The sequence below is a fragment of the Pongo pygmaeus genome, chromosome 1 (assembly GCF_028885625.2).
Source record: "Pongo pygmaeus isolate AG05252 chromosome 1, NHGRI_mPonPyg2-v2.0_pri, whole genome shotgun sequence".
NCBI lineage: Eukaryota > Metazoa > Chordata > Mammalia > Primates > Hominidae > Pongo > Pongo pygmaeus.
In genome coordinates this window covers 170846212-170873195 of record NC_072373.2, presented here as the reverse complement: position 1 = coordinate 170873195, position 26984 = coordinate 170846212, and the positions used below count along the sequence as shown (strand labels likewise).

The window sequence follows — 26984 nt, the reverse complement described above, 5'->3', positions numbered from 1 at the left end:
ACTGTTACTAAGTTTTTTTTGTTGTTGTTGTTGTTTTCTAGAATAGCAGGCCTATTGTATTTTAAGAAAACTCAATATTACAGATTCCTGCTTACATTATTATTATCCACTTAGATTTAAATACATATATGTATATATTTTTATGCATATACGTATATGTTTAAGCAAATTGTGCACATACATGCATATATATACATACATGCATGAAAGAGACACACGCAGAGAGTGAGAGAGGATCTCAGTGTCTACTGGTTCCTCTAGTCTTTGATTTCCACCATACTGAGAAAGCTGCTCCAAATCAATTGTTATTTGGTTATACTCTTTCTCAAGTATTGTCCTCAGACAGTGCTTATGAGAAGTTTACTTTTTGAATCTTTGTGTGTTGAAAATGTTTTTTTTGCCCCTTACAGCTAAATAATATTTTATCTGGGTATAGGATTCTTTAATCAGTTTCTCGTAATAGTTTGTACATTATTCCAGTGTCTTCTACATTCCAGAGTTGTAGATGAGAATTCCCTTAGCTAGGATTAATCCTTTGTAAGTAACCTATTCTTTCTGTCTGGAAGCTTGTATAATTTTCTGTTTACTCTTGAAATTCAAGTGTTTCCTGGATTTACTTCCTGGACTTAATGAGACTTTTAATCTGTGGGCTTAAATCTTACTTCAGTTCAGTATAATAAAATACCTAGCACTGTATTCATTTAATTATAATATCTCCCTCATCTGTTCTTTTCTTTTTTTTTTTTTTTATTCCTTTTCTCTCTCCTAAAAAACACAAAATCTGTTCTGGAATTTCTGTTATTCTCATGTTAGGCTTCTGGAATCTGTCCTCCAGACCTCTTATCTCTTCCATCATTATGTCAATCTCTTTGTATCTTTGCTACTTGTAGTAAGATATTTCATTTACTTGGTCTTCCAGAGCATTAATTTGATTTTCATTAGTGTCAGTGATTTTTTAGTTCTTCTGTGGAAATTTTAAACTTAAAATCAGTGTTTATACTTCCAGAAAGAATTTTTTGCATTCTTCTGATTTCTCATTGTTTTCATCATTAAAATATTCTACCATGTTTTTCATCATTTCTACTTCTGTGGGACTTGCATCTTGTAGATGTTCTATATGGTCTCTCAGGTGAACTACTCCCATTAATTAGTTAATGTTTTTGTTTTGCCTACTCATTGATAAATGCTATTTTGACTTTCATATACGTTTTTAGTATATATGTCTATATATATAATGCAGCCTATTCTGCATTAACAAGTCTGAAAGCAGTGAAATGTACATCAGTTCCTGCCCTGGCACTTGGGCTGGCAGTCACCCAACCGGCCAACAGCAAGTGGCCCCTTCTTTCCTCTTAGAGCACCCTTGGTGGAAGCAGCACTCCTCTCTAGCTGCCAATCTTAGAAGCAACTCGGACTGCCTGTGTAGCCCTGACTCTGTAAGGCCCCTATCTCTAATTCTAATTTTACAAACCTTTGGGTGGGGCTGACTAGTAGGTACAGCTTGCCTGAAGGTGAATAGTTATCCAAAGAGGGCAAGTTGCTAAAACACTTTAGGAAATGTCAAAACTGGTCTTAATAGAAGACTCAGGGAGGGGTAAGCCCTTTTTTCTGCTAGTAGTACCTTGCCTTTACCCACTAACAATATAAACAAAGTCCTATGTTTTCTCTCTCTCCTGGAGAGTTTTGGAGTACCTGTGGCTTCAGTTGTACTCACTAAACTTTACCAGTTCTGCTGCTTAATAGCACATCCATATTACCCATCAGTTTGATTTAAAGAAACTCAATGAATTGGACCCTAATATTGTTTGAATAATCCTGATGAAGGAGGGAGTTGCCAGAGGCATCTGTAGCCATAAAACTTCTGTAGTCATCTTCACTCCAGGCATACTCTTTTATTTTAACTTCTTGTAAAGACCAAGACATGCCTAACTTTCCCTTTATTGGGGAAAAAATCTACTTGGAAAAACTTAGTTATGCTGTGAAGTGTTGAGTTTTTAAACTATTGCTGTATTATGAACCACAACCAATGCATGTTAGTTTAATACAGTAATCATTTATTTGACTCATGGACAGCTCATTTAGGCTGTGCTGTGCTAGGCGATCCTTCTGGTCTCAGTTGGACACACTCACTGGAGTCTTGGTTGACTGATCCACATTGATCCAAGACAACCTGGGGGTATCTGATCCAGATTGAGCATAGCTGGCTATTGCCCTGCTCCATGTTTTTCTTATCCTCCTCATGGGACCAGTGGACTAGCCTAGAATGATCTCGTGGCAGTGCCAGAGGTGCAAGATAACAAGCAGAAACACATAGAATCTCTTGAGGCTTAGACTCGGAACTGGCATGCAGTTACTTCTGCTTCCTTATTTTGGCTAAATTCAGTCATGTGACAGAATCAGAATTCAGAGGTAAGGAATCAGAATCAGAGGTAGGAAAGGAAGCCCTGCCTACGGTGTGGGGGACAGGAGGAGGAGGGTGCAGTACTACAAAGTTACGTGGCAAAGAGTGTGGGTATGTGGAGAGATGAAGACTTAGGGCCATGAACTCAACCTTTATCAGCTGTTGAGAAATACAGTGCAATATTTTAAACTTAACAATGGTACCTCAAGAGAGAGAGCCACGAGTTTAGCTTGGAGGTAGTAGAGAAACTTTCACAGAGGAGCTGACATTGGAACTGGACCATAAGGACAAATTGGAGTTTACCAAGCAGACAAAGATAGGTGAAAGGAGTAATAATCCATTAAGACGGAAGGAAAAGTCAAAGTAGAGGCCCAGCACTCTACAGACAAGAATGGGGACATCTGGGGATTGAGGAGTTACCCTATGTGATTGGATCATTGGAAACAATCCTTCTATACTGCCTTTTGCTCCCTAATGTTACTCTTGCCAGGGAGCTATCATACCTCCCCAAAAGTTGGAATTTCAGGTGTCATATGCTAGGAGGAGTTAGCATATTGTATACTCTTCAGAACATGTTACATAGGTGGGCTGCCTTCTCCACTTATTAAAGATGTATGTTGCTTAAAAAAAGATGAATAATTTAGCATGTTTCTAGAAGTGCTCGCATTCCTTCAGTATATTTATGCCACTTAGCATAGCTCAATGTGTTCTGTGATCTGTGCCACATGTAAGAAAATCATTAATGATAAGTGACATTTGTTGGCTTTCAAAAGACATTTAAGCCTCACTCAGTGCTACCTCCTCTATGGACCCCTCCTTGATATTTCCTCCCCGTCTCCCACCAGATTATGTCAGATTCTTCCACTAAAGGCTTTCATTTCTCCCTCTACTTCCTTCAGCGTATTTATGGCTATTTGTTAGTATATGATTTTAGTTGTGATTATTTCATCAATTTCTGTCTCCCCAATTAAACTTTCAGTTTCTGTGACTACAAAAGACTAGATATTTTGCATACCACTGGTTTCCTGGATCCTAGTATAGTGCCAGGATCATAGTAACTGAATATTAAACATTTATTAAGTGAGTGAGTGAATGCATGAATCTATGTGAATGACTGAAGGAGATACAGCTAGACTATTGTCCTTGTGAGATAGGTTTTGGGTTATCTTTAAAATTGCATGAGCTCCCAGGTTTACCATTTACCTACCATGTAATGGACAAACAATTCATTCTTTAATGTTTCCATTCAGTCAGTATTCATTGTGGCTTGTCATAATCCTGAATGTGAATGAGGTATTTATGATACAGAGAAGAGTAAGGCTGATTCTGTGCTGACGGAGTTGCTGGTTTAGTGGGAGAGATGGTGAAATGAATGGGCAAAGACAGTTACTATGGTAAATTAAGATAAAGGTATGTCCAGACTGGAACTTGGAGAAGAAGCTTTTCCCTCAGTCTGCCCTTCATTGGGGCTTCCTGAAAAAGGACAATCTGAGCTGAGTCATGAAGGCTAACTAAGAGTTAGATGCATAATGGGGATGACTATTCCAGGAATAATGAAGCAAAAGGTTCAGTACACAGGAAAATGGGAAATCAAGGCTCACTATAGCAAACTCCAAATAATTCCATATTGCAGAATGAGAAGGCAAGGGTGAGGATGGCCAGAACGGAGTGACTGTGGAGATGGACACAGTCATATCACAAAGGGTTCTTTAAGCCCTGCTATGCATTGGACTTTGTCCTGAAGTTAGTGAGTAGCAATTGAAGGATCTTAATCAGAGATTGACATAAAATATTTTATTTTATAAAGTTTGCCCTGGGCACAATTTGGAGAACAGATTGTAAGGCAATAAGACTGTAGGGGAGCAACATGAAGAAGCAGTTACTTACCCAGCATGATAAGGGCTATGGTAGAAGACATACTCCATGCTCTGGGAAATCAGAAGAGGAGTGCCTAACCCAGAACTGGCATCTCAGCCTAGGCTAAAGTAAGAGTTTGAATTATCATGGTGAAGAAGCTGGGATGAGTTTTCCCAACAGATGGGGGTAGGGCAAAGGCACTGAAGTACGTAAGAACATGACTTTCTTCGGAGAACTGCAAGTAACTTTTTATTGTTAGACTATAGAATATTAAGGGTAAATTGATGAGAAATGTAGCTGGAAAGGAAAGCATCTAACATTCAAGTCTTCCTCCTATTAAATATTGCTTTAGACTGGGATGACCATATCAGTTATTATCTCCACCAGACACTTTAAGAACTTTTTTTTATCATAGAAACTTTTGAACATGTAGCGAGAGTAGTATAATTAACACCCATGAACCCATCACTCGGTCCCAACAACCGCCCATGACCAATCCTGCCCTTAGCTACATGCCATTTACTTCTCCTTCTCATGTTACTTAAAGCACATTCCAGATTTTATATATCTTATACAAACATAAATGATAAGGAGCCTTTTGTTAACATAACCACAACTACCAATATCATATCTAAAATTTCATAATAAAATTTTTATCAAATAGCAAGGTTATAATTTCTCATTATCTCACAAATGTCATATAAACATAGATGTAAATACAAATATTCATATACAGATAGTTTAATCTGGACCCAAATAAAGTACTGAGACTTTTTTTTTTTTTTTTTTTTTGAGACAGAGTCTCACCCTGTTGCCCAGGCTGGAGTGCAGTGGCACGATATTGGCTCACTGCAACCTCTGCCTCCTGGGTTCAAGCGATTCTCCTGCCTCAGCCTCCCGAGTAGCTGGGACTAGAGGCATCCACCACCACGCCTGGCTAATTTTGTATTTTTAGTAGAGATGGGGTTTGACCGTGTTGGCCAGGCTGGTCTCCAACTCCTGACCTTAAGTTATCTGCCTGCCTCAGCCTCCCAAAGTGCTGGGATTACAGTTGTGCGCCACTGTGCCCAGCCAGGGCTGAGACTTTTGAAAGTGAAGGAAGGTACTATCCATAATTAACAGGTATCCATGGAGACTTTTTACCTAAGCACGGATGTGTCATTATCTACATTGGCTTATTCCACTTCTTTAATACCTCTGCAGATACCTGGATTGGTATTTTGCAAAATATAAAGGAAGCCTCACTCATGTGATCGGTTCTATATCTCTTCTATTTTCTTAGGTCTCTCTGCTCCCTGGTGTGTAAGTGGACATATTCAGCAGAGAAGGGCTGGGACGACAGTTTCTGGAAAATGATTGGTTTGGAAGACTTTGTTGCAGATAATTACAGCAAAATAGGTAAAAGAATAAAACATCTGTAGAGTGATTATGTGCATTGGAGGATCTTGATGGGTTTGTTGTTATTGTGGTTTGTATGTTTCTTGTTTTTGTATGCATGAAAATACAGGAATGAAGTTCACTTTTTCCAAGACAAATGAGTTAATTATGATGGGTAGGCTATGATTAGTAGGCTCTTGCCTTAAGATTTATGTGAGCTGAGTGGAGATACGTGCTACGAAAATCTGCATTGAAATATAGAATCAGAAATTGCACTGGGCGTGGTGGCTCACACCTGTAATCCCAGCACTTTGGGAGCTGAGGCAGGCAGATTGCTTGAGCCCAGGAGTTCGGGACCAGTCTGGGCAACATGGCAAAACCCCAATTCTGCAAGAAAAATACAAATGTTAGCCCAGCCTGGTGGCACGTGTCTGTAGTGTCAGCTACTCTGGAGGCTGAGGTGGGAGGATTGCTTGAGCCTGGGAGGTGGAGGAGGTTGCAGTGAGCTGAGATCATGCCACTGCACTGCAGCCTGGGCAACAGACAGAGCAGAACTCTGTCTTGAGGGTAAAAAAAAAAAAAAAAAAAAATTGGGCTAGACCGAGGAAGATACTTGCAAGGAGCAGCTTGGGAATAGCATACTCAAGGGGCTGTGTATGGACTGCTTCCAGTCAGTACTACAAAAATAATTTTACAAATTAGGTTCATAGAACAAGGCAAGGCTGTGAACAGGCAAAAAATAAAGCTAAAAAGATTAAAATTAGAAAATCTAGAAAAAAACAGAAACTGGAACGAGTCAGTTGCTCCTAACGAAGGCCTTAGGGTCTCAGACTAAGGCCTTTTATGTGGGTAGTAAAGTACATCTTCTATGTCCCAAGTACATTTCTCTGTGCTTGTGTGTACCTTGTTTTATATATTTCTCACAACTTCTGACAAAAGCACTGTTGCATGTTTACAGATGAGAATCAGAGAGATTAGTAACCTTGCCTAACCAGGCATGGAATCAATAAATGGTAAGTCAGGATCGAAATTCTCCTAGTGGGAGGACCTAGAAGGAACTAATATTTTACTGGAACACAAATTTCAGCTTCAGTTACCTAATGGTTTAAGTGATTTGTAAAATGTATATGCCCTTCAAAAAATTAGTTGTTTTTTGCTGAATATTCCCATGGTATGTTAAACATAGCTTTATTAGCGTGTATATTGATTACCTGTATATGTGTCTTGATTCCTCACTAGACTGTGAGCTCTTTGACGTAAGGATTTTCACTTATTTACCTTTGTATTTCCTGTCCTAGCACAGGGCATGGCTTATTTTCATATCTCAGTGACTTTTTGATTAAAATATTGAGATGCTTGCTACTAGGAGGTTGGCACTCTTTCCTTTAAAAATCTGTAATGATATTTACTGATTTTAACATTATCTTTGGCAATTGGGTACAACTTCAACTCTGATTTTCTGATTATTTTTATATTTTTCTGCTCCTCTTTCCTGCCTCACACGACACATGTTTAATTAGTATATTAGCTCTGCTAACGTAGCAGTATCTACAAGAAATATTCATTAGAAGTCCATAATGTTAATCTAGCAGAAAATTTCCAGAGTAACTTTATTAGATTTTTTCCCTGTTAAGTTAATGGATTTTTAATGGATGTCCTAAGGAGACATATCATTAAGCAGAATATTGCTGTACGTGAATTAGAACTTACCCATTTATCAAAATTAATTGTGTGATGTTTCCTTTGATTTTCACTTCTGGGGACTTGAGCTTGTAGTTTCAGTCTGAACCCAAAGAAGAAGATGTTTAAGAGGCTGTTTATTCTCAGTTGTGACTTTCAGAAACTCCTCTGGAAACTACCTCTAGACATTCTTTAGCAATTCTTGGAACTATGAAAAATGAATCTCAGAAGCCTCCCTATGAAGTGTTAAACATTTCCAGTGGCCTCATTGCCCGTCAAGATGTGGGCAATATAGTGTAAAACCTTTTAGCAGATTTGAGCATTGAGCGTCCTGGATTTGAGCATTAATACAATTACCATAATTTGCTCCATGTGGAGCTTTTAGCCAAGCCTTTACCAGGCTTCCTGGGCCCATGCAGTAAATAAATGCTTTCCCCGAAAACTGAACACCTCAGCAACTGATGGTCTTATGGAGGAATATTTTTAAAATGAATTATTTATGAAGTGTAAGTTAAGGATCAAATGCAATATTTATATGGTGCATTTCAAGGACAGGAGAAAAAATTTACAGGGTTTTAAGTAACAACATGCAAGTTTCTAAAGCTAAAATGTTGCTACCTAATGCCTTCTTTCAAGGAGATATTTGGATGGCTTGGTTTGGGAACATTATACAAAGTAAGGAAAAATGGTTTTGTGCATCAAAAGAATATAGTAGAAATTTATTTACAATTGAATAGAAATTTCTTTACAGTTGAAACCGCACAAGTTGACTTAATGTTCAGAATTGATGGAGAAAAACGAAACAGATTTGGGGTAGGAGATTATATAGCCCTACTGATAAAATGATCTGTGTTCAATGAAATGATCCAACAAACTGATCTGTGTCAATAAATTTTGACCTTTAGTTCCACATGAATAATTCCCCAGTTACCTATCTAATCCTAAATATCTATCAAAAGCAAACGGGAAGGAAGAGATCAGCAGGGAGAAAGGACCTTAGGAAGATAAGCAACATCCCACCTGTTCTAATTGATTATGCAGGTGCCATTTCAGCATGCCGCGGTTGCCTTTTTAATTCCTGGGAAAATCTCTTTGTTCTACTATTGGGGTAGCCCACTTTATGAAAATTCATTTGTGCAACATGGCTGAATTATAGAGTGATTATTTACATTACTAACAGGGTTTGTCATATAAAGGGATTCACTGTATTAGCTTATAGATCATTCCTTTATTTGGGACCAGGGAAGCCAGGCAAAGAACAAATGTAAATTCCAAGTCCAGGAAGTTAGTAAGTGTTAAGAGAGAGGCAGAAATGAAGATAAAGGGCAGGAGACAGTTTCTTGAGAGGAGGGAGACTGCTTTTAAAATGGGTTTCCTCGACCCGGGAAGCACAAGGGGTGGGGGAGATTTCCCTTTCCTAGACAAGGGAAGCCGTGACAGACTGTATCTGGAAAATTGGGACACTGCCACCCAAATACTGGGCTTTTCCAACAGTCTCAGCAAATGGCACACCAGGAGATTATACCCCGCGCCTGACTCGGCGGGTCCCATGCCCACGGAGCCTTGCTCTCACTGCTAGTGCAGCAGTCCGAGATCGAATGGAGGGAGAGGCTTCCACCATTGCTGAGGCTTGAGTAGGTAAACAGAGCAGCTCGGAAGCTCGAACTGGGTGCAGCCCACCACAGCTCATCTAGGCCTGCCTGCCTCTGTAGACCCCACCACTGGGGGCACGGCGTAGCTGAACAAAAGGCAACAGAAACCTCTGCAGTCTTAAACGTTCCTGTCTGACAGCTCTGAATAGAGCAGTGATTCTCCCAGCACAGTGTTTGAGCTCTGAGAACTGGACAGACTGCCTCCTCAAGTGGGTCCCTGACCCCCGTGTAGCCTAAATAGGAGACACCTCCCAGTAGGGGCCGACTGACACCTCATACAGCTGGGTGCCCCTCTGGGATGAAGCTTCCAGAGGAAGGATCACGCAGCAATATTTGCTGTTCTGCAGTATTGCTGTTCTGCAGCCTCCGCTGGTGATACCCAGGCAAACAGTGTCTGGAGTGGACCTCCAGCAAATTCCAATAGACCTGCAGCTGAGGAACCTGGCTGTTGGAAAACTAACAAACAGAAAGGAATAGCATCAACATCAACAAAAAGGACATCCACACCAAAACCGTTATCAAAGACCAAAGGTAGATAAAACTATAAAGATGGAGAGAAACCAGAGCAGAAAAGCTGAAAATTCTAAAAACCAGAGCGCCTCTTCTCCTCCAAAGGATCGCAACTCCCTGCCAGCTACGGAACAAAGCTGGACGGAGAATGACATTGACGAGTTAACAGAAGTAGGCTTCAGAAGGTCGGTAATAACAAACTTCTCCGAGCTAAAGGAGGATATTCAACCCCATCGCAAGGAAGCTGAAAACCTTGAAAAAAGATTAGATGAAGAATTAGCTCGAATAAACAGTGTAGAGAAGACCTTAAATGACCTGATGGAGCTGAAAACCATGGCACAAGAACTACGTGACACATGCACAAGCTTCAATAGCCAATTCAATCAAGTGGAAGAAAGGGTATCAGTGATCGAAGATCAAATGAGTGAAATAAAACAAGAAGAGAAGTTTAGAGAAAAAAGAGTAAAAAGAAACGAACAAAGCCTCCAAGAAATGTGGGACTATGTGAAAAGACCAAATCTACGTTTGATTGGTGTACCTGAAAGTGACGGGGAGAATGGAAACAAGCTGGAAAACACATTTCAGGATATTATCCAGGAGAACTTCCCTAACCTAGGAAGGCCAACATTCAAATTCAGGAAATGCAGATAACACCACAAAGATACTCCTCAAGAAGAGCAACCCCAAGACACATAATTGTCAGATTCACCAAGGTTGAAATGAAGGAAAAAATGTTAAGGGCAACCAGAGAGAAAGGTCACATTACCCACAAAGGAAAGCCCATCAGACTAACAGCGGATCTCTCAGCAGAAACTCTACCAACCAGAAGAGAGTGGGGGCCAATATTCAACATTCTTAAAGAAAAGAATTTTCAACCCAGAATTTCATATCCAGGCAAACTAAGCTTCATAAGTGAAGGAAAAATAAAATCCTTTACAGACAAGCAAATGCTGAGAGATTTTGTCACCACCAGGCCTGCCTTACAAGAGCTCCTGAAGGAAGCACTACACATGCAAAGGAACAACCGGTACCAGCCACTGCAAAAACATGCCAAATTGTAAAGACCATTGATGCTAGGAAGCAACTGCATCAACTAATGGGCAAAATAACCAGCTAACATCATAATGACAGGATCAAATTCACACATAACAATATTAACCTTAAATATAAATGGGCTAAATGCCCCAATTAAAAGACACAGACTGGCAAATATGATAAAGAGTCAAGACCCATCACTGTGCTGTATTCAGGAGACCCATCACACGTGCAGAGACACACATAGGCTCAAAATAAAGGGATGGAGGAAGATCTACCAAGCAAATGGAAAACAAAAAAAGGCAGGGGTTGCAATCCTAGTCTCTGATAAAACAGACTTTAAACCAACAAAGATCAAAAGGGACAAAGAAGGCCATTACATAATGGTAAAGGGATCAATTCAACAAGAAGAGCTAACTATCCTAAATACATATGTGCCCAATACAGGAGCACCCAGATTCATAAAGCAAGTCCTTAGAGACCTACAAAGAGATTTAGACTCCCACACAATAATAATGGGAGACTTTAACACCCCACTGTCTATATTACACAGATCAACAAGACAGAAGCTTAACAAGGATACCCAGGACTTGAATTCAGCTCTGCACCAAGCAGACCTAATAGACATCTACAGAACTCTCCACCCCAAATCAACAGAATATATGTTCTTCTGAGCACCACATTGCACTTATTCCAAAATTGACCACATAGTTGGAAGTAAAGCAATCCTCAGCAAATATAAAAGAACAGAAATCACAACAAACTCTCTTTCAGAACACAGTGCAATCAAATTAGAACTCAGGATTAAGAAACTCACTCAAAACTGCACAACTACATGGAAACTGAACAACCTGCTCCTGAATGACTACTGGGTAAATAATGAAATGAAGGCAGAAATAAAGATGTTCTTTGAAACCAATGAGAACAAAGACACAACGTACCAGAATCTCTGGGACACATTTAAAGCAGTGTGTAGAGGGAAACTTATAGCACTAAATGCCCACAAGGGAAAGCAGGAAAGATCTAAATTCGATACCCTAACATCACAATTAAAATAACTAGAGAAGCAAGAGCAAACAAATTCAAAAGCAAACAGAAGGCAAGAAATAACTAAGATCAGAGCAGAACTGAAGGAGATAGAGACACACACAAAAAAAACCCTTCCAAAAATCAATGAATCTAGGAGCTGGTTTTTTGAAAAGTTCAACAAAATTGATAGACTGCTAGCAAGACTAATAAAGGAGAAGAAGAGAGAAGAATCAAATAGATGCAATAAAAAATGATATAGGAGATATCACCACCGATCCCACAGAAATACAAACTACCATCAGAGAACACTATAAACACCTCTATGCAAATAAACTAGAAAATCTAGAAGAAATGGATAAATTCCTGGACACATTCACCTTCCCAAGACTAAACCAGGAAGAAGTTGAATTCCTGAATAGACCAGTAACAGGCTCGGAAACTGAGACAATATTTAATAGCCTACCAACCAAAAAAAGTCCAGGACCAGACAGATTCACAGCTGACTTCTACAAAGAGGAACTGCTACCATTCCTTCTGAAACTATTCCAATCAATAGAAAAAGAGGGAATCCTCCCTAACTCATTTTATGAGGCCAGCATCATCCTGATACCAATGCCTGGCAGAAGCACAACAAAAAAGAGAATTTTAGATCAATATCCCTGATGAACATTGATGCAGAAATCTTCAATAAAGTACTGGCAAACCGAATCCAGCAGCACATCAAAAAGTTTGTCCACCATGATCAAGTGGGCTTCATCCCTGGGATGCAAGGTTGGTTCCACATATGCAAATCAATAAACATAATCCATCACATAAACAGAACCAGAGACAAAAACCTCCTGATTATCTCAATAGATGCAGAAAAGGCCTTTGACAAAATGCAACAGTACTTAATGCGAAAAACTCAATAAACTAGGTATTGATGGAACATATCTCAAAATAATAAGAGCTATCTATGACAAACGCACAGCCAATATCATACTGAATGGGCAAAAACTGGAAGCATTCCCTTTGAAACCTGGCACAAGACAGGGACTCCCTCTCTCACCACTCCTATTTAACACAGTGTTGGAAGTTCTGGCCAGGGCAGTCAGGCAAGAGAAAGAAATAAAGGGTATTCAGTTAGGAAGAGAGGAAGTCAAATTGTCCCTCTTTGCAGATGACATGATTGTATATTTAGAAAACTCCATTGTCTCAGACCAAAATCTCCTCAGCTAATAAGCAACTTCAGCAAAGTCACAGGATACAAAATCAATGTGCAAAAATCACAAGCATTCCTATATACCAATAACAGACAAACAGAGCCAAATCATGAATGAACTCCCATTCACAATTGCTACAAAGAGAATAAAATACCTAGAAATCCAACTTACAAAGGATGTGAAGTACCTCTTCAAGGAGAACTACAAACCACTGCTCAATGAAATAAAAGAGGACACAAACAAATGGAAGAACATTCCATGCTCATGGATAGGAAGAATCAATATCATGAAAATGGCCATACTGCCCAACGTAATTTATAGATTCCATGCCATTCCCATCAAGCTACCAATGACTTTCTTCACAGAACTGAAAAAAACTACTTTAAAGTTCACATTAAAGTTCTTCACAGAACTGAAAAAAACTACTTCAAAAGAGCTCACATTGCCAAGACAATCCTAAGCCAAAAGAACAAAGCTGGAGGCATCACGCTTCCTGACTTCAAATATACTACAAGACTACAGGAACCAAAACAGCATGGTACTGGTACCAAAACAGAGATATAGACCAAGGGAACAGAACAGAGCCCTCAGAAATAACACCACACATCTACAACCATCTGATCTTTGACAAACCTGACAAAACAAGAAATGGGGAAAGGATTCCCTATTTAATAAATGGTGCTGGGGAAACTGGCTAGCCATATGGAGAAAGCTGAAACTTGATCCCTTCCTTATAACTTATACAAAAATTAATTCAAGATGGATTAAAGACTTAAATGTTAGACCTAAAACCATAAAAACCCTAGAAGAAAACCTAGGCAATACCATTCAGGACATAGGCATGGGCAAGGACTTCATGTCTAAAACACCAAAAGCAATGGCAACAAAAGCCAAAATTGACAAATGGGATCTAATTAAACTAAAGAGCTTTTGCACAGCAAAAGAAACTACCATCAGAGTGAACAGGCAACTTACAGAATGGGAGAAAAGTTTTGCAATTTACCCATCTGACAAAGGGCTAATATCCAGAATTTACAAAGAACTCAAACAAGTTTACAAGAAAAAATCAACCCCATCAAAAAGTGGGCAAAGGATATGAACAGACACTTCTCAAAAGAAGACATTTATGCAGCCAACAGACACATGAAAACATGCTCATCATCACTGGTCATTAGATAAATGCAAATCGAAACCACAATGAGATACCATCTCACACCAGTTAGAATGGCAATCATTAAAAAGTCAGGAAACAACAGATGCTGGAGAGGATGTGGAGAAATAGGAATACTTTTACATTGTTGGTGGGAGTGTAAACTAGTTCAACCATTGTGGAAGACAGTGTGGCAATTCTTCAAGGATCCAGAACTAGAAATACCATTTGACCCAGCGATTCCATTACTGGGTATATACCCAAAGTATTATACATCATGCTACTATAAAGACACATGTACACGTATTTTTATTGGGGCAGTTATTAACAATAGCAAAAGCTTGGAACCAACCCGAATGTCCATCAATGATAGACTGAATCAAGAAAATGTGACACATATACACCATGGAATACTATGCAGCAGTAAAACAGGATGAGTACATGTCTTTGTAGGGACATGGATGAAGCTGGAAACCATCATTCTGAGCAAACTATCACAAGGACAGAAAACCAAACACCGCATGTTCTCACTCATAGGTGGGAATTGAACGATGAGAACACTTGGACACAGGGTGGGGAATATACACCAGGGCCTGTCGTGGGGTGGGGGAATGGGGGAAGGATAGCATTAGAAGAAATGTCTAATGTAAATGACAAGTTAATGGGTGCAGCAAACCAACATGGCGTATGTATGCATATGTAACAAACCTGCATGTTGTGTACATGTACCTTCGAACTTAAAGTATAATAAAAAAAAAAACAACATACAAACCTATTATACTTTTCCCTTCTTGAATTTATCCCTTTCTTTGACCTTACATTTCCCTATAGGCTACATCTTTTTACTGTAATTCCTTTTATTATAGAGTTACTACAATAATTGTCTTTTATTGCCTCTACTTCCTATGATGACATTACAGTTACACTTTCTTCCCCACTACTGTACTGAAATTTAAAAAAAATAATAAAATGGATTTCCTCCATCCCTATGAGACTATATTTTGGGTGTCGGATGACAAAAACACAGTCACTTGGCACATTTTAGATACTGATGATATTCATTGAATGAGTAAATATGTGTTTGAATTAAGGATTTGATTTTTTTAAGTCCCTTGTTGGCTTCAATCATTTCTTTCTTGTTTTTTTTTTTTTTTTTTTTTTTTTGAGATGTAGTTTCTCTCTTGTTGCCCCGGCTGGAGTGCAATGGCACAATCTCGGCTCACTGCAACCTCTGCCTCCCGGTTTTAAGCAGTTCTTCTGCCTCAGCCTTCCGAGTAGCTGGGATTACAGGTATGCACCACCATACCTGGCTAATTTTGTATTTTTAGTAGAGACGGGGTTTCTCTATGTTGGTCAGGCTGGTCTTGAACTCTTGACTTCAAGTGATCCGCGCCCCTCGGCCTCCCAAAGTGCTGGGATTATAGGCATAAGTCACCACGCCCAACTGGCTTCAATTTTTTCTAAACCACAATGGACTTTTGTAAATTTTTTGAAGTAAATAATACTACTAGGTAACAGACAGTGAATGTATTTCCTTAATTCAGTGTTCACTGTCATCTTTCATGAACACCTTCTACATAAGACGGGCCCCTGCAGAAGATACACCCTATGTTGAGTGATAGTGCAATTCTATTTCATTCCTGTAGCAAATCTCTCAGAGGCTTTTCCATGTTAGGAAATATCACTGACTCCCCACAGAAGAAAAACAAGAATTTATCTTAGAAAGGTTGGGCATTTCACTTTTTCATAGAGTAAAATAAACTGAACATTAAATGAAGCTATACTTTAGGTATTTTTGTCACGTAGGCTAAAAATTGTAAGTAAAGAATCTTGGCTGGGCGTGGTGGCTCACACCTGTAATCCAGCACTTTGGGAGGCCGAGGTGTGTGGATCATGGGGTCAGGAGATCGAGACCATGCTGGCTAACATGGTGAAACCCCGTCTCTATTAAAAATACAAAAAATTAGCCAGGTGTGGTGGCGGGCGCCTGTAGTCCCAACCACTTGGGAGGCTGAGGCAGGAGAATGGCGTGAACATGGGAGGCGGAGCTTGCAGTGAGCCAAGATCGCACCACTGCACTCCAGTCTGCTCGACTGAGCAAGACTCTGTCTTAAAAAAATAAATAAATAAAAATAAAAAATAAAAGGATCTTGACTAATGAACTAATAATGATAGGTATATATGCTGGGGACATAAATGTGCTAATGAACAGAGCCACCTCAGGCAAGGGTGAAGCATTGGCTTTGGTCACACTGAATGAAAGTTCAGGGATCTTCTGCCTCTTGTTGGAATCTGGCTAGACTTTGGAACCCTGCACAATACTGACTTATCCACCCATTGGCTGGCCAAGAAGCTGAGACAAAGAGAAAAGAAGCCACCTATACTTGCCTGAAGCAAGCTGCACTTGATCAGCTTGATTCATGAACTCAGAGCCCACAGGCCTGAGTACAGGTGGCTCAAGAAGAAAGTATTAGTTCTTTTCTGCTGCTATAACAGAATACTTGAGGTTGGGTGATTTATAATCAACAGAGATTAATTCAGCTCATGGTTCTGGAGGCTGCAGTGTCCAAGGGTGCCGATAACTTCTGGGCATCTGGTAAGGGCCTTCTTGCTGCATCATCCCATGGCAAAGGGTGCAAGAGTGTGAGACTGCACACACAAGAATGAGAGAGGGCGAGAGGGGCTTGGCTTTGTTTTATCAGAAGTGCTTCCTAAGACAATGGCATTAATCCATTCATGAGGGCAGAGCCCTCATGGCTTAATCACATCTTAAAAGTCTCACCTTTTAATACTGTCATAATGGCAATGAAATTTTAACATGACTTTTTGTTTTAATATGGTGAGCTTTTATTCATTTTTTTTTTTAACTTTTAAGTTCAAGGGTACAAGTACAGTTTTGTTACATAGGTAAACTTGTGTCATGGGGGTTTGTTGTACAGATTATTTCGTCACCCAGGTATTAAGCCCAGTACCATTAGTTATTTTTCCTGATCCTCTCTCTCCTCCCACCCTTTGTCCTCCACCCTCCCAAAGGACCCAGTGTGTGTTATTCCCCTCATTGTGTCCGTGTGTTCTCATTCTTTAGTTCCCACTTAAAAGTGAGAACGTGTGATATTTGGTTTTCTGTTCCTGTGTTAGTTTGCTAAGGATGATGGCCTCTAGCTCCATCCATGTCCCTGCAAAGGACATGATCTTGTTCTTTTATTATGGCTGCATAATAGTCCATGGTGTACATGTACCACATTTTCTTTATCCAGTCTATCATTGATGGGCATTCAGGTTGATTCCATGTCTTTGCTATTGTGAATAGTGCTGCAGTGAACATACATGTACATGTGTCTTTGTAACAGAATGATCTATATTCTTTTGGGTATATACCCGGTAATGAGATTTCTGGGTCAGATGGTATTTCCATCTTTAGGTCTTTGAGGAATCGCCACACTGTCTTCCACAGTGGCTGAACTATTTCACACTCCCACCAACAGTGTATCAACAGTGTTTAAGTATTCCTTTTTCTTCACAACCTCACCAGCATCTGTTATTTTTTGATTTTTTAATAGCCATTCTGACTGGTGTGAGATGGTATCTCATTGTGGTTTTGATTTGCATTTCTCTAATGATCAGTGATGTTGAACTTTTTTTTATATCAATATGACCTTTGAGGGGACATTCAAACCATCACAGAGATACATGCCAAGCCTTCATGGACTCCACTTCAGGACTGTGGCCCCACTTCCCATTTAACATGCCCTCATGGATACTATTATAAAATCCTTTAAGTCTCAGGGATCCAGCTAAGTGATTCCTTCTCCCATGGATGGAATAAGGGAGATTATAAAAGCAGGAAATGGGAGCATTCACACCAACACTACTTCATTTTAGGGGAAAGAAGAGGAAATTCCCTTTTGTAAACAAACCATAGAGGTTTCCACCAACAACATGCATTATGTCCAGTGCTGGAAGCCTGAATCCAGTGATGCCATCCATAGTTGTGGATGTTGTAAAATCCTTTTAGGGCAATTAATATTCAATGTTCTGAATTTTTCCAGTAAAACTGGACATGTTTACAAGGATTCATCTCTTCATTCTTTATAGTGTGTGGCTTATTTTTCATTTTGATTTGAATGAGCCCTATAATTCAGTTATTTCTGTCCTCAGAGCTTTGCTGAAGTGCTGCTTCATCTTTGTATCATGTGATGTAAGTGCCAATTTTACTAATTTATATTGAGAGCTCTGGAGAAACCTTTAACTACAGGTAATCCCAGCCTTTTCTAGGTTAAATGGGGCCCATCACACCATTACCTTCTCTTTCCTGAGGGAGGCTTATATGGTTTGGCTCTGTATCCCCACCCAAATCTCATCTCAAATTGTAATCCACACATATCAAGGGGGAGACCTGGTGGGAGGTGATTAGATCCTGGGGGCTGTTTCCCCAATGCTGTTCTCTTGACAGTGAAGGAGTTCTCAGGAGATCTGGTTGTTTGATAAATGTTTGGCATTTTCCCTGCTTGTTCTTGCTCTCTCCTGCCTTCCTTCCCCCTCTCCTTCCACCATGATTCTAAGTTTCCTGAGGCCTCCCCAGCCAGGTGGAACGGTGAGTCAATTAAACCTCTTTTCTGCATAAATTACAGAGTCTCAGGTATTTCTTTATAGCAGTGTGAAAATGGAGTAATATAGAGGCTATCCTTGTGGGTACTCTGGACTGAGATTTGCCTTTGCCTGTCACCCTGAGCTTTTGATCTTACCTTATCCTCTTATCATCCTTCTCTTCCCTAAGTGACAGAACCAGGTCTTTACAGTACTTGAAGGCAAGTACCTATCCTCTGAGTATTGATGCCTTATTTTACTCTTTAGTATCGAATTTCTGCCTGATAAAGAATGACTTGGAGGTTTCCATTCCAGTTAGCCATCCATCCGGTCATGCATCCAGCCAACCACACTCCCTGAGTGTCTCCTGTGTGCCAGGTGCTGGGCTAAGCACTAGGGATACAAAAGTGAATTCATCATGATCTATCCCTTTGGGGATCTCATGTCTACTAGGGGTAGGGGCAGGTAAATGAATCAGTAATCTCAAGGTTTTTCAGTAACTCTACAGATGTCCAAGGTGCCATGGAGAAGCAGAGCAGCCAGTCACTGGCACTGGTGGTGGTATCAAGGAAATTTTCTCATGAGGTGGCATTTTATGTGTCTGGAAAATTTGAGTGGTAGTGAGAGGTGACAGCGTGCTGGCAGTCCTCACAGCCCTCGCTCGCGCTTGGCACCTCCTCTGCCTGGGCTCCCACTTTGGCGGCACTTGAGGAGCCCTTCAGCCCGCCGCTGCACTGTGGGAGCCCCTTTCTGGTCTGGCCAAGGCCGGAGCCGGCCCCCTCAGCTTGCGGGGAGGTGTGGAGGGAGAGGTGCGGGCGGGAACCGGGGCTGCGCGCGGTGCTTGCGGGCCAGCGCGAGTTCCGGGTGGGCATGGGCTCGGTGGACCCCGCACTTGGAGCGGCAGGCCGGTCCCATGGCCCCAGGCAGTGAGGGGCTTAGCACCTGGGCCAGCAGCTGCTGTGCTCAATTTCTCGCCGGGCCTTAGCTGCCTTCCCATGGGGCAGGGCTCAGGACCTGCAGCCCGCCATGCCTGAGCCTCCTCCTTCTTCCGTGGGCTCCTGTGCGGCCCAAGCCTCCCTGATGAGCGCCGCCCCCTGCTCCAAGGCGCCTAGTCCCATCGACCACCCAAGGGCTGAGGAGTGCAGGCACACTGCGCGGGACTGGCAGGCAGCTCCACCTGTAGCCCCGGTGCGGGATCCACTGGGTGAAGCCAGCTGGGCTCCTGAGTCTGGTGGGGACGTGGAAAACCTTTATGTCTAGCTCAGGGATGGTAAATACACCAATCTGCACTCTGTATCTAGCTCAAGGTTTGTAAACACACCAATCAGCACCCTGTGTCTAGCTCAGGGTTTGTGAATGCACCAGTCAACACTCTGTATCTAGATACTCTGGTGGGGATTTGGAGAACCTTTGTGTGGACACTCTGTATCTAGCTAATCTGGTGGGGACTGGAGAACCTTTGTGTCTAGCTCAGGGATTGTAAATACACCAATCCGCACTCTGTATCTAGCTGAAGGTTTGTAAACACACCAATCAGCACCCTGTGGCTAGCTCAGGGTTTGTGAATGCGCCAATCGACACCCTGTATCTAGCTACTCTGGTGGCGACTTGGAGAACCTTTGTGTGGACACTCTGTATCTAGCTACTCTGGTGGGGACATGGAGAACCTTTGTGTCTAGCTCAGGGATTGTAAACGCACCAATCAGCGCCCTGTCAAAACAGATCACTCCGTACCAATCAGCAGAATGTGGGTGGGGCCAGATAAGAGAATAAAAGCAGGCTGCCTGAGCCAGCAGTGGCAACCTGCTTGGGTCCCCTTCCACACTGTGGAAGCTTTGTTCTTTCTCTCTTTGCAATAAATCTTGCTGCTGCTCACTCTTGGGGTCCACACTGCGTTTATGAGCTGTAACACTCACTGCGAAGGTCTGCAGCTTCACTCCTGAAGCCAGTGAGACCACGAACCCACTGGGAGGAATGAACAACTCCAGACATGCCCCCTTAAGAGCTGTAACACTCACCGCAAAGGTCTGCAGCTTCACTCCTGAGCCAGCGAGACCAGGAACCCACCAGAAGGAAGAAACTCCGAACACATCCGAACATCAGAAGGAGCAAACTCCGGACACGCCGCCTTTAAGAACTGTAACACTCAGGGCGAGGGTCTGCGGCTTCATTCTTGAAGTCAGTGAGACCAAGAACCCACCAATTCCGGACACGGTAGTTTACCAGAAAAGAGGGGAAATGGCTTCCAAGGCAGAAGAAACAGTGCAGGCACAGACATGGAGGCATGGAAGAGTGCACGGTGTGTGTGAACTGTTGGGTGTAGCCGGAGCATAGTGTACCTGAAGCGAGGTGGACAGGAGTGGTGGTGGGCAAGATAGGAGAGTTTATGGGGGCTGGTTTCTGATGGAACGTCTAACTTTCCTTAAAGATGTGGCCACCAATTAGAGACTCAACATGGCAAGAGTCACTCCATACCTTTCAAGAGATGGTTCTAATTACTACTCCTGCCAATGCAGTAAATAAAACTCGAGGGCAGTAGGAGCCATTTTAGAATGTTTGTGGCTCCTAGGAAGCTGTGTGTGTGTCGGGGCGGGTGCAAGCCCATTTCTTTTCTTTTCTAAAATCACATACCTTGCCCCTCAGCTACCCTCCCTTCCATAAAGGTTTGTTGTGAAGCTGGAATGTGATATCAGATGTTATAGGGCAGTGTGGTTTATGAAGCCTGTAGAAATGTTAGTTCTTACCAACTGTAAGTACACCTTGGCACCTGGAGGACAGGAATATTCACTCCCGCATCACTCTGTTCCAACTGTGTTCACACTCCTTAGATTCGCAGAAGTACTGTTTTCAGCTGCTGGCCCTTCCAGGAATAGCCCTAAAGAGCCAGAAAGGCAAAGGAGTAACATTGACCACATCATGGTGATACGAGGTAATAACTTTCAGAGGTTTTGCTGTGGAAATGTTCCTCCTTTCAATATGGCATCTGAAAGATAATTGGAAGTCCCCCAAAAGTGAGGTCACCCCCAACTTCTCTTCCTACTGCTGGAGAATCAGCGATTGTCAGAGCTGAAAGGGATCATAGAGATTTTACTGTGATGCACTCATTTTATAGACAAAAAACTGAGACTCAGGGATGTGAGGTGAATTTCCTTGGTCCTGCAGCATTTTAATGACAGAAATGAGACCAGAAACCAGGTCTTCTGACCCTTAGTCCTGTGGTAGTTCTACTCCTCCCTGCCACTTCTCCTGTTTGAGTTTTTTGGCAATGTGAGGACATTTAGCCAGTCTGGATACTGACATTTGAATGAGGCTAACCACTAGAAGAATGTCAAGGAGGGAACGATTTACATAGGTAAATTCACCCAATCCATTGTCCAATCTTCAGTCATGCAAATGTAGGAACTGGACTTTGCCCAAGTCAGAGACATTTGGATCTAGGAACACACTGATCAAGCCCTTAAGTGACTGATGTAGATAAACTAGAATAAATAAGTAATATGTTAACAGTTGCCTATGTTAATAGTTAAGAGATTGGTCACCAGGGTCAGATGGACTTGACTTCAATTCTGACTGTCATCCGTAATGAAATTTCTGCCATATGTAACTTTGGGTGAGTTACTTGATCTTTCTCAGCCTCAATTAGTATATTATGAAGATTAGTAAGTATATCATGAGGATGAAAGGTAATAATGCAGGTAAAGCTCCTAGCATACAGTAAATCCTCAGAAAATGATAGTTCTTACTACTATAATGATTGTCCATTCCTCTGAATTCAGATTTCTTTCTAGGTGATAGATTATCTGCCAGAGAAAATAACCCCTTGAATAATCCCAAGTAATTATTGCCAACTTCTAGATTTGGAATTTTTTTTTTTTTCCTGAGCTTCTTCCTTGGATTCACACAACCTTTTTCCAACCAAGATACAATAAAATTAATTAGATTTCTGCTTCTAAATTGTAATCACATTTCATAATCACAAACCTTCCTGGAGAGTCATCTTAATTGGAATTAAGGGTTTTCCTGAATTCGTCAGGTCCACATGACTGGCAGTCTTTAGCTTTTTTCCGTGAAGAGAGGGGTGCATATCCACAGGCAAATAAAAAAAATACAGGATATGTTGGTAACAATTAACTAGTTAATTAATAATGGCTAATGTTCCTACAGTGCTTTACAACTTAGAAGAGTATTTCTTTTCATGCACTATCGTGTTTTTTTCTTCCACCAAACTTGTAAAATAGGTTTTGATTTCAGTTTTACACTTGAGGAAGCCAGGATTGATGAGCTTTGGTCTTTTCCATCTCAGTGGAAGGTGTCACAATTCTCCCTGTCACTCAGGACCCAAACCTAGAAGTCATTCTTGATGCTTCTCTTCTTCCTCTTACACCTTACATTTAATCCATCAACAAGTACTTTCTGCTTTGCTCCAAAGTGGACCCTGAATGAGGCATTCCTGCCCCTCTTCACTATTAGTGTCGTAGTTCAAAGTAGTTTTATTTCTTGCTGGATTTGTGTGCTAGCCTCTTAAATGGTCTCCCTGTTTCTGTCCTTCCCTCTGATAATCCATTCTCCACACAGCAGCCAGAGTGATATTTTAAAAATGTAAAGCAGATCATGTTACTCTCCTGCTTAAATTCCTCCAGTGGCTTCCCATTGCAGCTGGGAAAAAAAATAACTCCTTGCCATGTTCAACAAAGTCTTGCATGATCTCTATCTGACTTTTATTGCTTATCATGCCCCCACGTAGTCACCATCCAACCACAATGACCTTCTTTTTGTCCCTCAGACATTTCCAGTGTATATAGCTTTTGCATTAACTCTGCCTTCTGTCTGGCATGGCCCTTCTCAAAATATTCGCATGGTCTACCTCTTTCTCTTTGTTCAGATCTCAGCTTCAATGTCATCAGAGAAGAGCTTTCCCTTACCACCCAAACACTCTCTTCTTCTACTCCAGCAGTATTCTGTTTCCCTGTTGTATCTTATTCTTAGCACTCATGACTATCCAAAATTAATCAGTCTTCTCTGGATGCTTTATAGATATTAACTTGTTTAATGCCTTTAACCAGTCTAGACAGGTACTACTATATTCATTTTACTGATGAGGAAATTAAGGAAAGGAGAGGTTAAGTAATTTGCTCAAGGTCACACAGTAAGTAATGGAGCCAGAGACAGGTCTGCTCCAGATCCTGCACATCTGTCCATGAAGCTGCAATCTCCTGGCCTGGGCAACGCTGATACAGCTGCAGTTCTCAGACTAAGTTGAACAAGAGTCCCAGTCCTAGTCCAGTGATGCCTGAAGTCACATGTTTCATTCTGGGCCTCACATTCATGAAGGCCACTGATAAAAAGGCCCTAGGGCCCCAGATGAAAAACATAACTTAAAGCCAGTGAATTTGAGAAACAGTTGAGCAGTTTTGGGTTTTCTCATCAAATTACCTGCCCAATGTCAAAATATTAGTAAATTATAGATCTAGATTTTAATTGAGAGTTGTCTGACATCCCCCTCCTCAGTGCTGACTTGAGATTACTCAAGATGACAGAAGGTAAGTGCTGCCTCAGAGGTTCCTTCCTCCCTCTCTGTCTTTGAAAAAGCACAGGGAGAAGAGGGCTGAAGATGTGGCTGTCCAGTAATTGGAGCCATCTCGGCTCCTCTGAAATTCTAGGAGAAGAATAAGTGAACAGTATGATACCTTGCAAAGCTCCATGTGCCTTAATCACATTAAAATTCACAATTCAGTTTTGGATTTATTTTTCCTTGTTTTTTGAAAGTTATTGACTTGGGACTTGCTTCTGGATCTCAGTTGGACATCTGACCTCATGCCATTATTGTCATCCATTTAGAGGTCATTTATTTCAGTGTTCTTGAAAGGCAGCCATTCCCAGTGGTTGGCCTTCTCTATTGCATGTGACGCATCGCAGCTCTTCTGCTTAGCTTTTCTTGGTCACACAGCTAGCAGGTGGTGACTTTGGCCTCCAATGTGGCCCTTACCTGCAGCTCCTCTGCAGTACTCTTCATTCTGGTTCTGTGGAGTTTTGACTCCAAGATACCCATGACCTTTTAAGTTTCCCAGCACCAGCTAACCTTTCTGAGAATCTGCATCAGAGGGCTGCAGTGGTCAGGGTGGCAGGTCACCAATTGACTAATGGCCTCCTCCAAGGTTTGCTGGCAGACACCGCATTGCTGTGAACCCTATTGATCCCAGAAGTTTGCCTGCTGCTTAGACAGTCTTTGCGGGCGTGAGGAGGTAGTGAGTCATGGAGCCACCACCCTTGCTACCCATCTGTTCTTGTGGTGAGGAGAAGGAAGATGATCTCTTTGTGGTATCATAAAACCTAGAAAGACATTAAAAATTCCGTTAAATTTTCATACCCTTTTAGCTGTTGAAATGTACAGTCTATTATGAGGGGGGAAAAAACCCACTGTAATTTTCCCCCCATTGCCCTTACTTCAGAGGCTACTTAAGGGACCAGGTAATGATTTTATGGTGTTTATTAATACTTCATGTTCTGCTTCCCTCCCCCATTCATTTATCTTTAAATTGAAAGCACAGAAACTGCCAGGGATCTTTAAAATCCAGAGTTTTTGCTATGTCATAGGTTGTTCTGTTATGGATATTGTATGTAGAGATCTATTGTTGACCCAGAGCTGGGGATGGGGTTGGGGGTGGTATTTATTTTTAAAATGCACTTTGGAGTAATGGAAATAACATGAGTTTTGGAGCCAGATATACATGAGTTTGAATCCTGGCCCTGCCATTTACTACCTTTGTGACCAGTATCAAACAAGTTACTTAACCTCCGAAGGCCCCTCAGTTCAACCACTTGCCAGATTGGGAAAGTAATACCTCTCTGAGAATTTGGATGATCTCACATGGAGACCTCTCAATGCAGGCCTCATGGGAACAATCTTGTCTTATCTGGATATCCAGATAATTTTTAGTTTTTCTTAGTTGTTCTGAGTAATTACTTTTATTTTCTCTGTCTCTCATGGATATCATGTGGAGTAACTGGCAAGATATCCCTCACCCCTTTGGTTGCTTGAGAATTGACAGCATATTGAAGCCTCATCTATAGTAGATTTATAAACCATGGTATAAAGCTATAACCTCACCTCAATTTATTTTGTTCCCATGTTTGGTTTATTTAATCTTTGATCCCACTTACCTCATTTTATATTTGCCTACTAGTTATAAGCTGTCTGAAATATTTTATAACATAGCATGTAGAAATATGTCTGGAACATAGTAGGTACTCAATAGATATTTGGTAAACGGATGAATACATAAGCATTAGAGATACAGATACAATATGTTTCAGAGGATAATTAAATAAAAGAGGGCAAGATAATGAGTTTGTGCCTTTGAGATATCCAAATAAAAACATGGAGTAGGCATTTGGATCTATGCTAGGAAAAAAGGCTAGAAATAGAGATTTGGAAGCCATCAGTGTAGATGATATTTGAAGCCATAGATATGTGTGAGAGACTCTAGAGGGAGAAGAGAAATTTCAGTACTTTAGAGGCCAGGTAGAGGAAGATGTGCCTGCAAAGGAGACTAAGGATGTACCTGCCAAGGGCAGGGAGATAATGAGGAGATTTTAGAAGGGGAGGGAACAATCTCCAAGGATGCTGAAAAAGGAAGGGAGATAAGGACTGGACACTGTTCATTTGATATAGTGACTCAGGGACCTTAGTGAAAGTCACTTGCTTATAATAGTGAGGCAGCAGATAAAGTTGTACAGCAGCCACAGCTAACACTGAGCACAGATGCTGTGCCAAGTGCTTAATGTGGACTGTTACATTACAACAACATGATGAGATGTGTAGTCATCTCACCCCATTCCCATTTTTTACAGAGGATAAAAATGAGGCATAAAGAAGTTAATCACCCGAGGTCATATAGCTGGGTTCAAGCCAAGACAGATGTCAGGACTCAGAATCACAGTTGAGAAAATGAAGCCAGAAAGTTTAGATAACTCAAGAAATTTGGTCAGAGTATGGGGGGAGAGAGAGAGAGAGATGGGGTGGCCACTAGGGGAGGAAGATGGTTGGAAATAGGTAGAGTTCCACTGGTTGGTTGATTGTTGGAAGATGGAGATTTGCTTGAGCATGTCTGATTGCTGATAAGAAGATTCTAGTAGTGAGTGATGGGTTGCTGATAACCAGAGAGAAGGGAGAATCAGTACTGTAGGTCCAGAGAAGACAGGCAGGATTAGCCTTGGAATACAGACTTTCTATTTTAATAGGTAGGAAGAAGACAAAAATGGTACAGATCATGGGAGCAGCATGTGCTCGGAAGTGGGACGTTAAGGGATTTCCCTTCATGAGGCTTCTGTTTTCTTTGTGAAGTAGAAAGTGAGATGATCTTCTAACAGTGGTAGCCAAGTGAGAGAGTCAGAATGTGTAAAAAATGGAAAAGGTTTAAAATAGAAGTACAGAGGATCGGGGAAAAGATGATTAGAGAAAACTTGGAGGATTATCAAATGGTACACAGAACCCTGCTTAGGGG

At 41.2% G+C, this 26984-nt stretch overlaps 1 protein-coding gene and 1 long non-coding RNA gene across 12 annotated transcripts in view; one reads left to right on the top strand and one right to left on the bottom strand.

The window, feature by feature from the left end:
• The window catches only part of FGGY (FGGY carbohydrate kinase domain containing), a 464965-nt gene that overhangs the window by 155326 nt on the left and 282655 nt on the right, over positions 1–26984 (top strand). For all 11 annotated transcript variants that reach the window (XM_054485483.2, XM_054485541.2, XM_054485491.2 and 8 more), the window contains one exon: positions 5541–5656. In XM_054485483.2, coding sequence (XP_054341458.1) covers positions 5541–5656 — 116 coding nt within the window. The remainder of the gene's footprint in view (positions 1–5540; positions 5657–26984) is intronic.
• Positions 21618–26984, bottom strand: part of LOC129035280 (uncharacterized) — a 32862-nt gene continuing 27495 nt past the window's right edge. The window contains exon 3 of the long non-coding RNA XR_008502159.1: positions 21618–24810. This is a non-coding gene — a long non-coding RNA (uncharacterized LOC129035280). The remainder of the gene's footprint in view (positions 24811–26984) is intronic.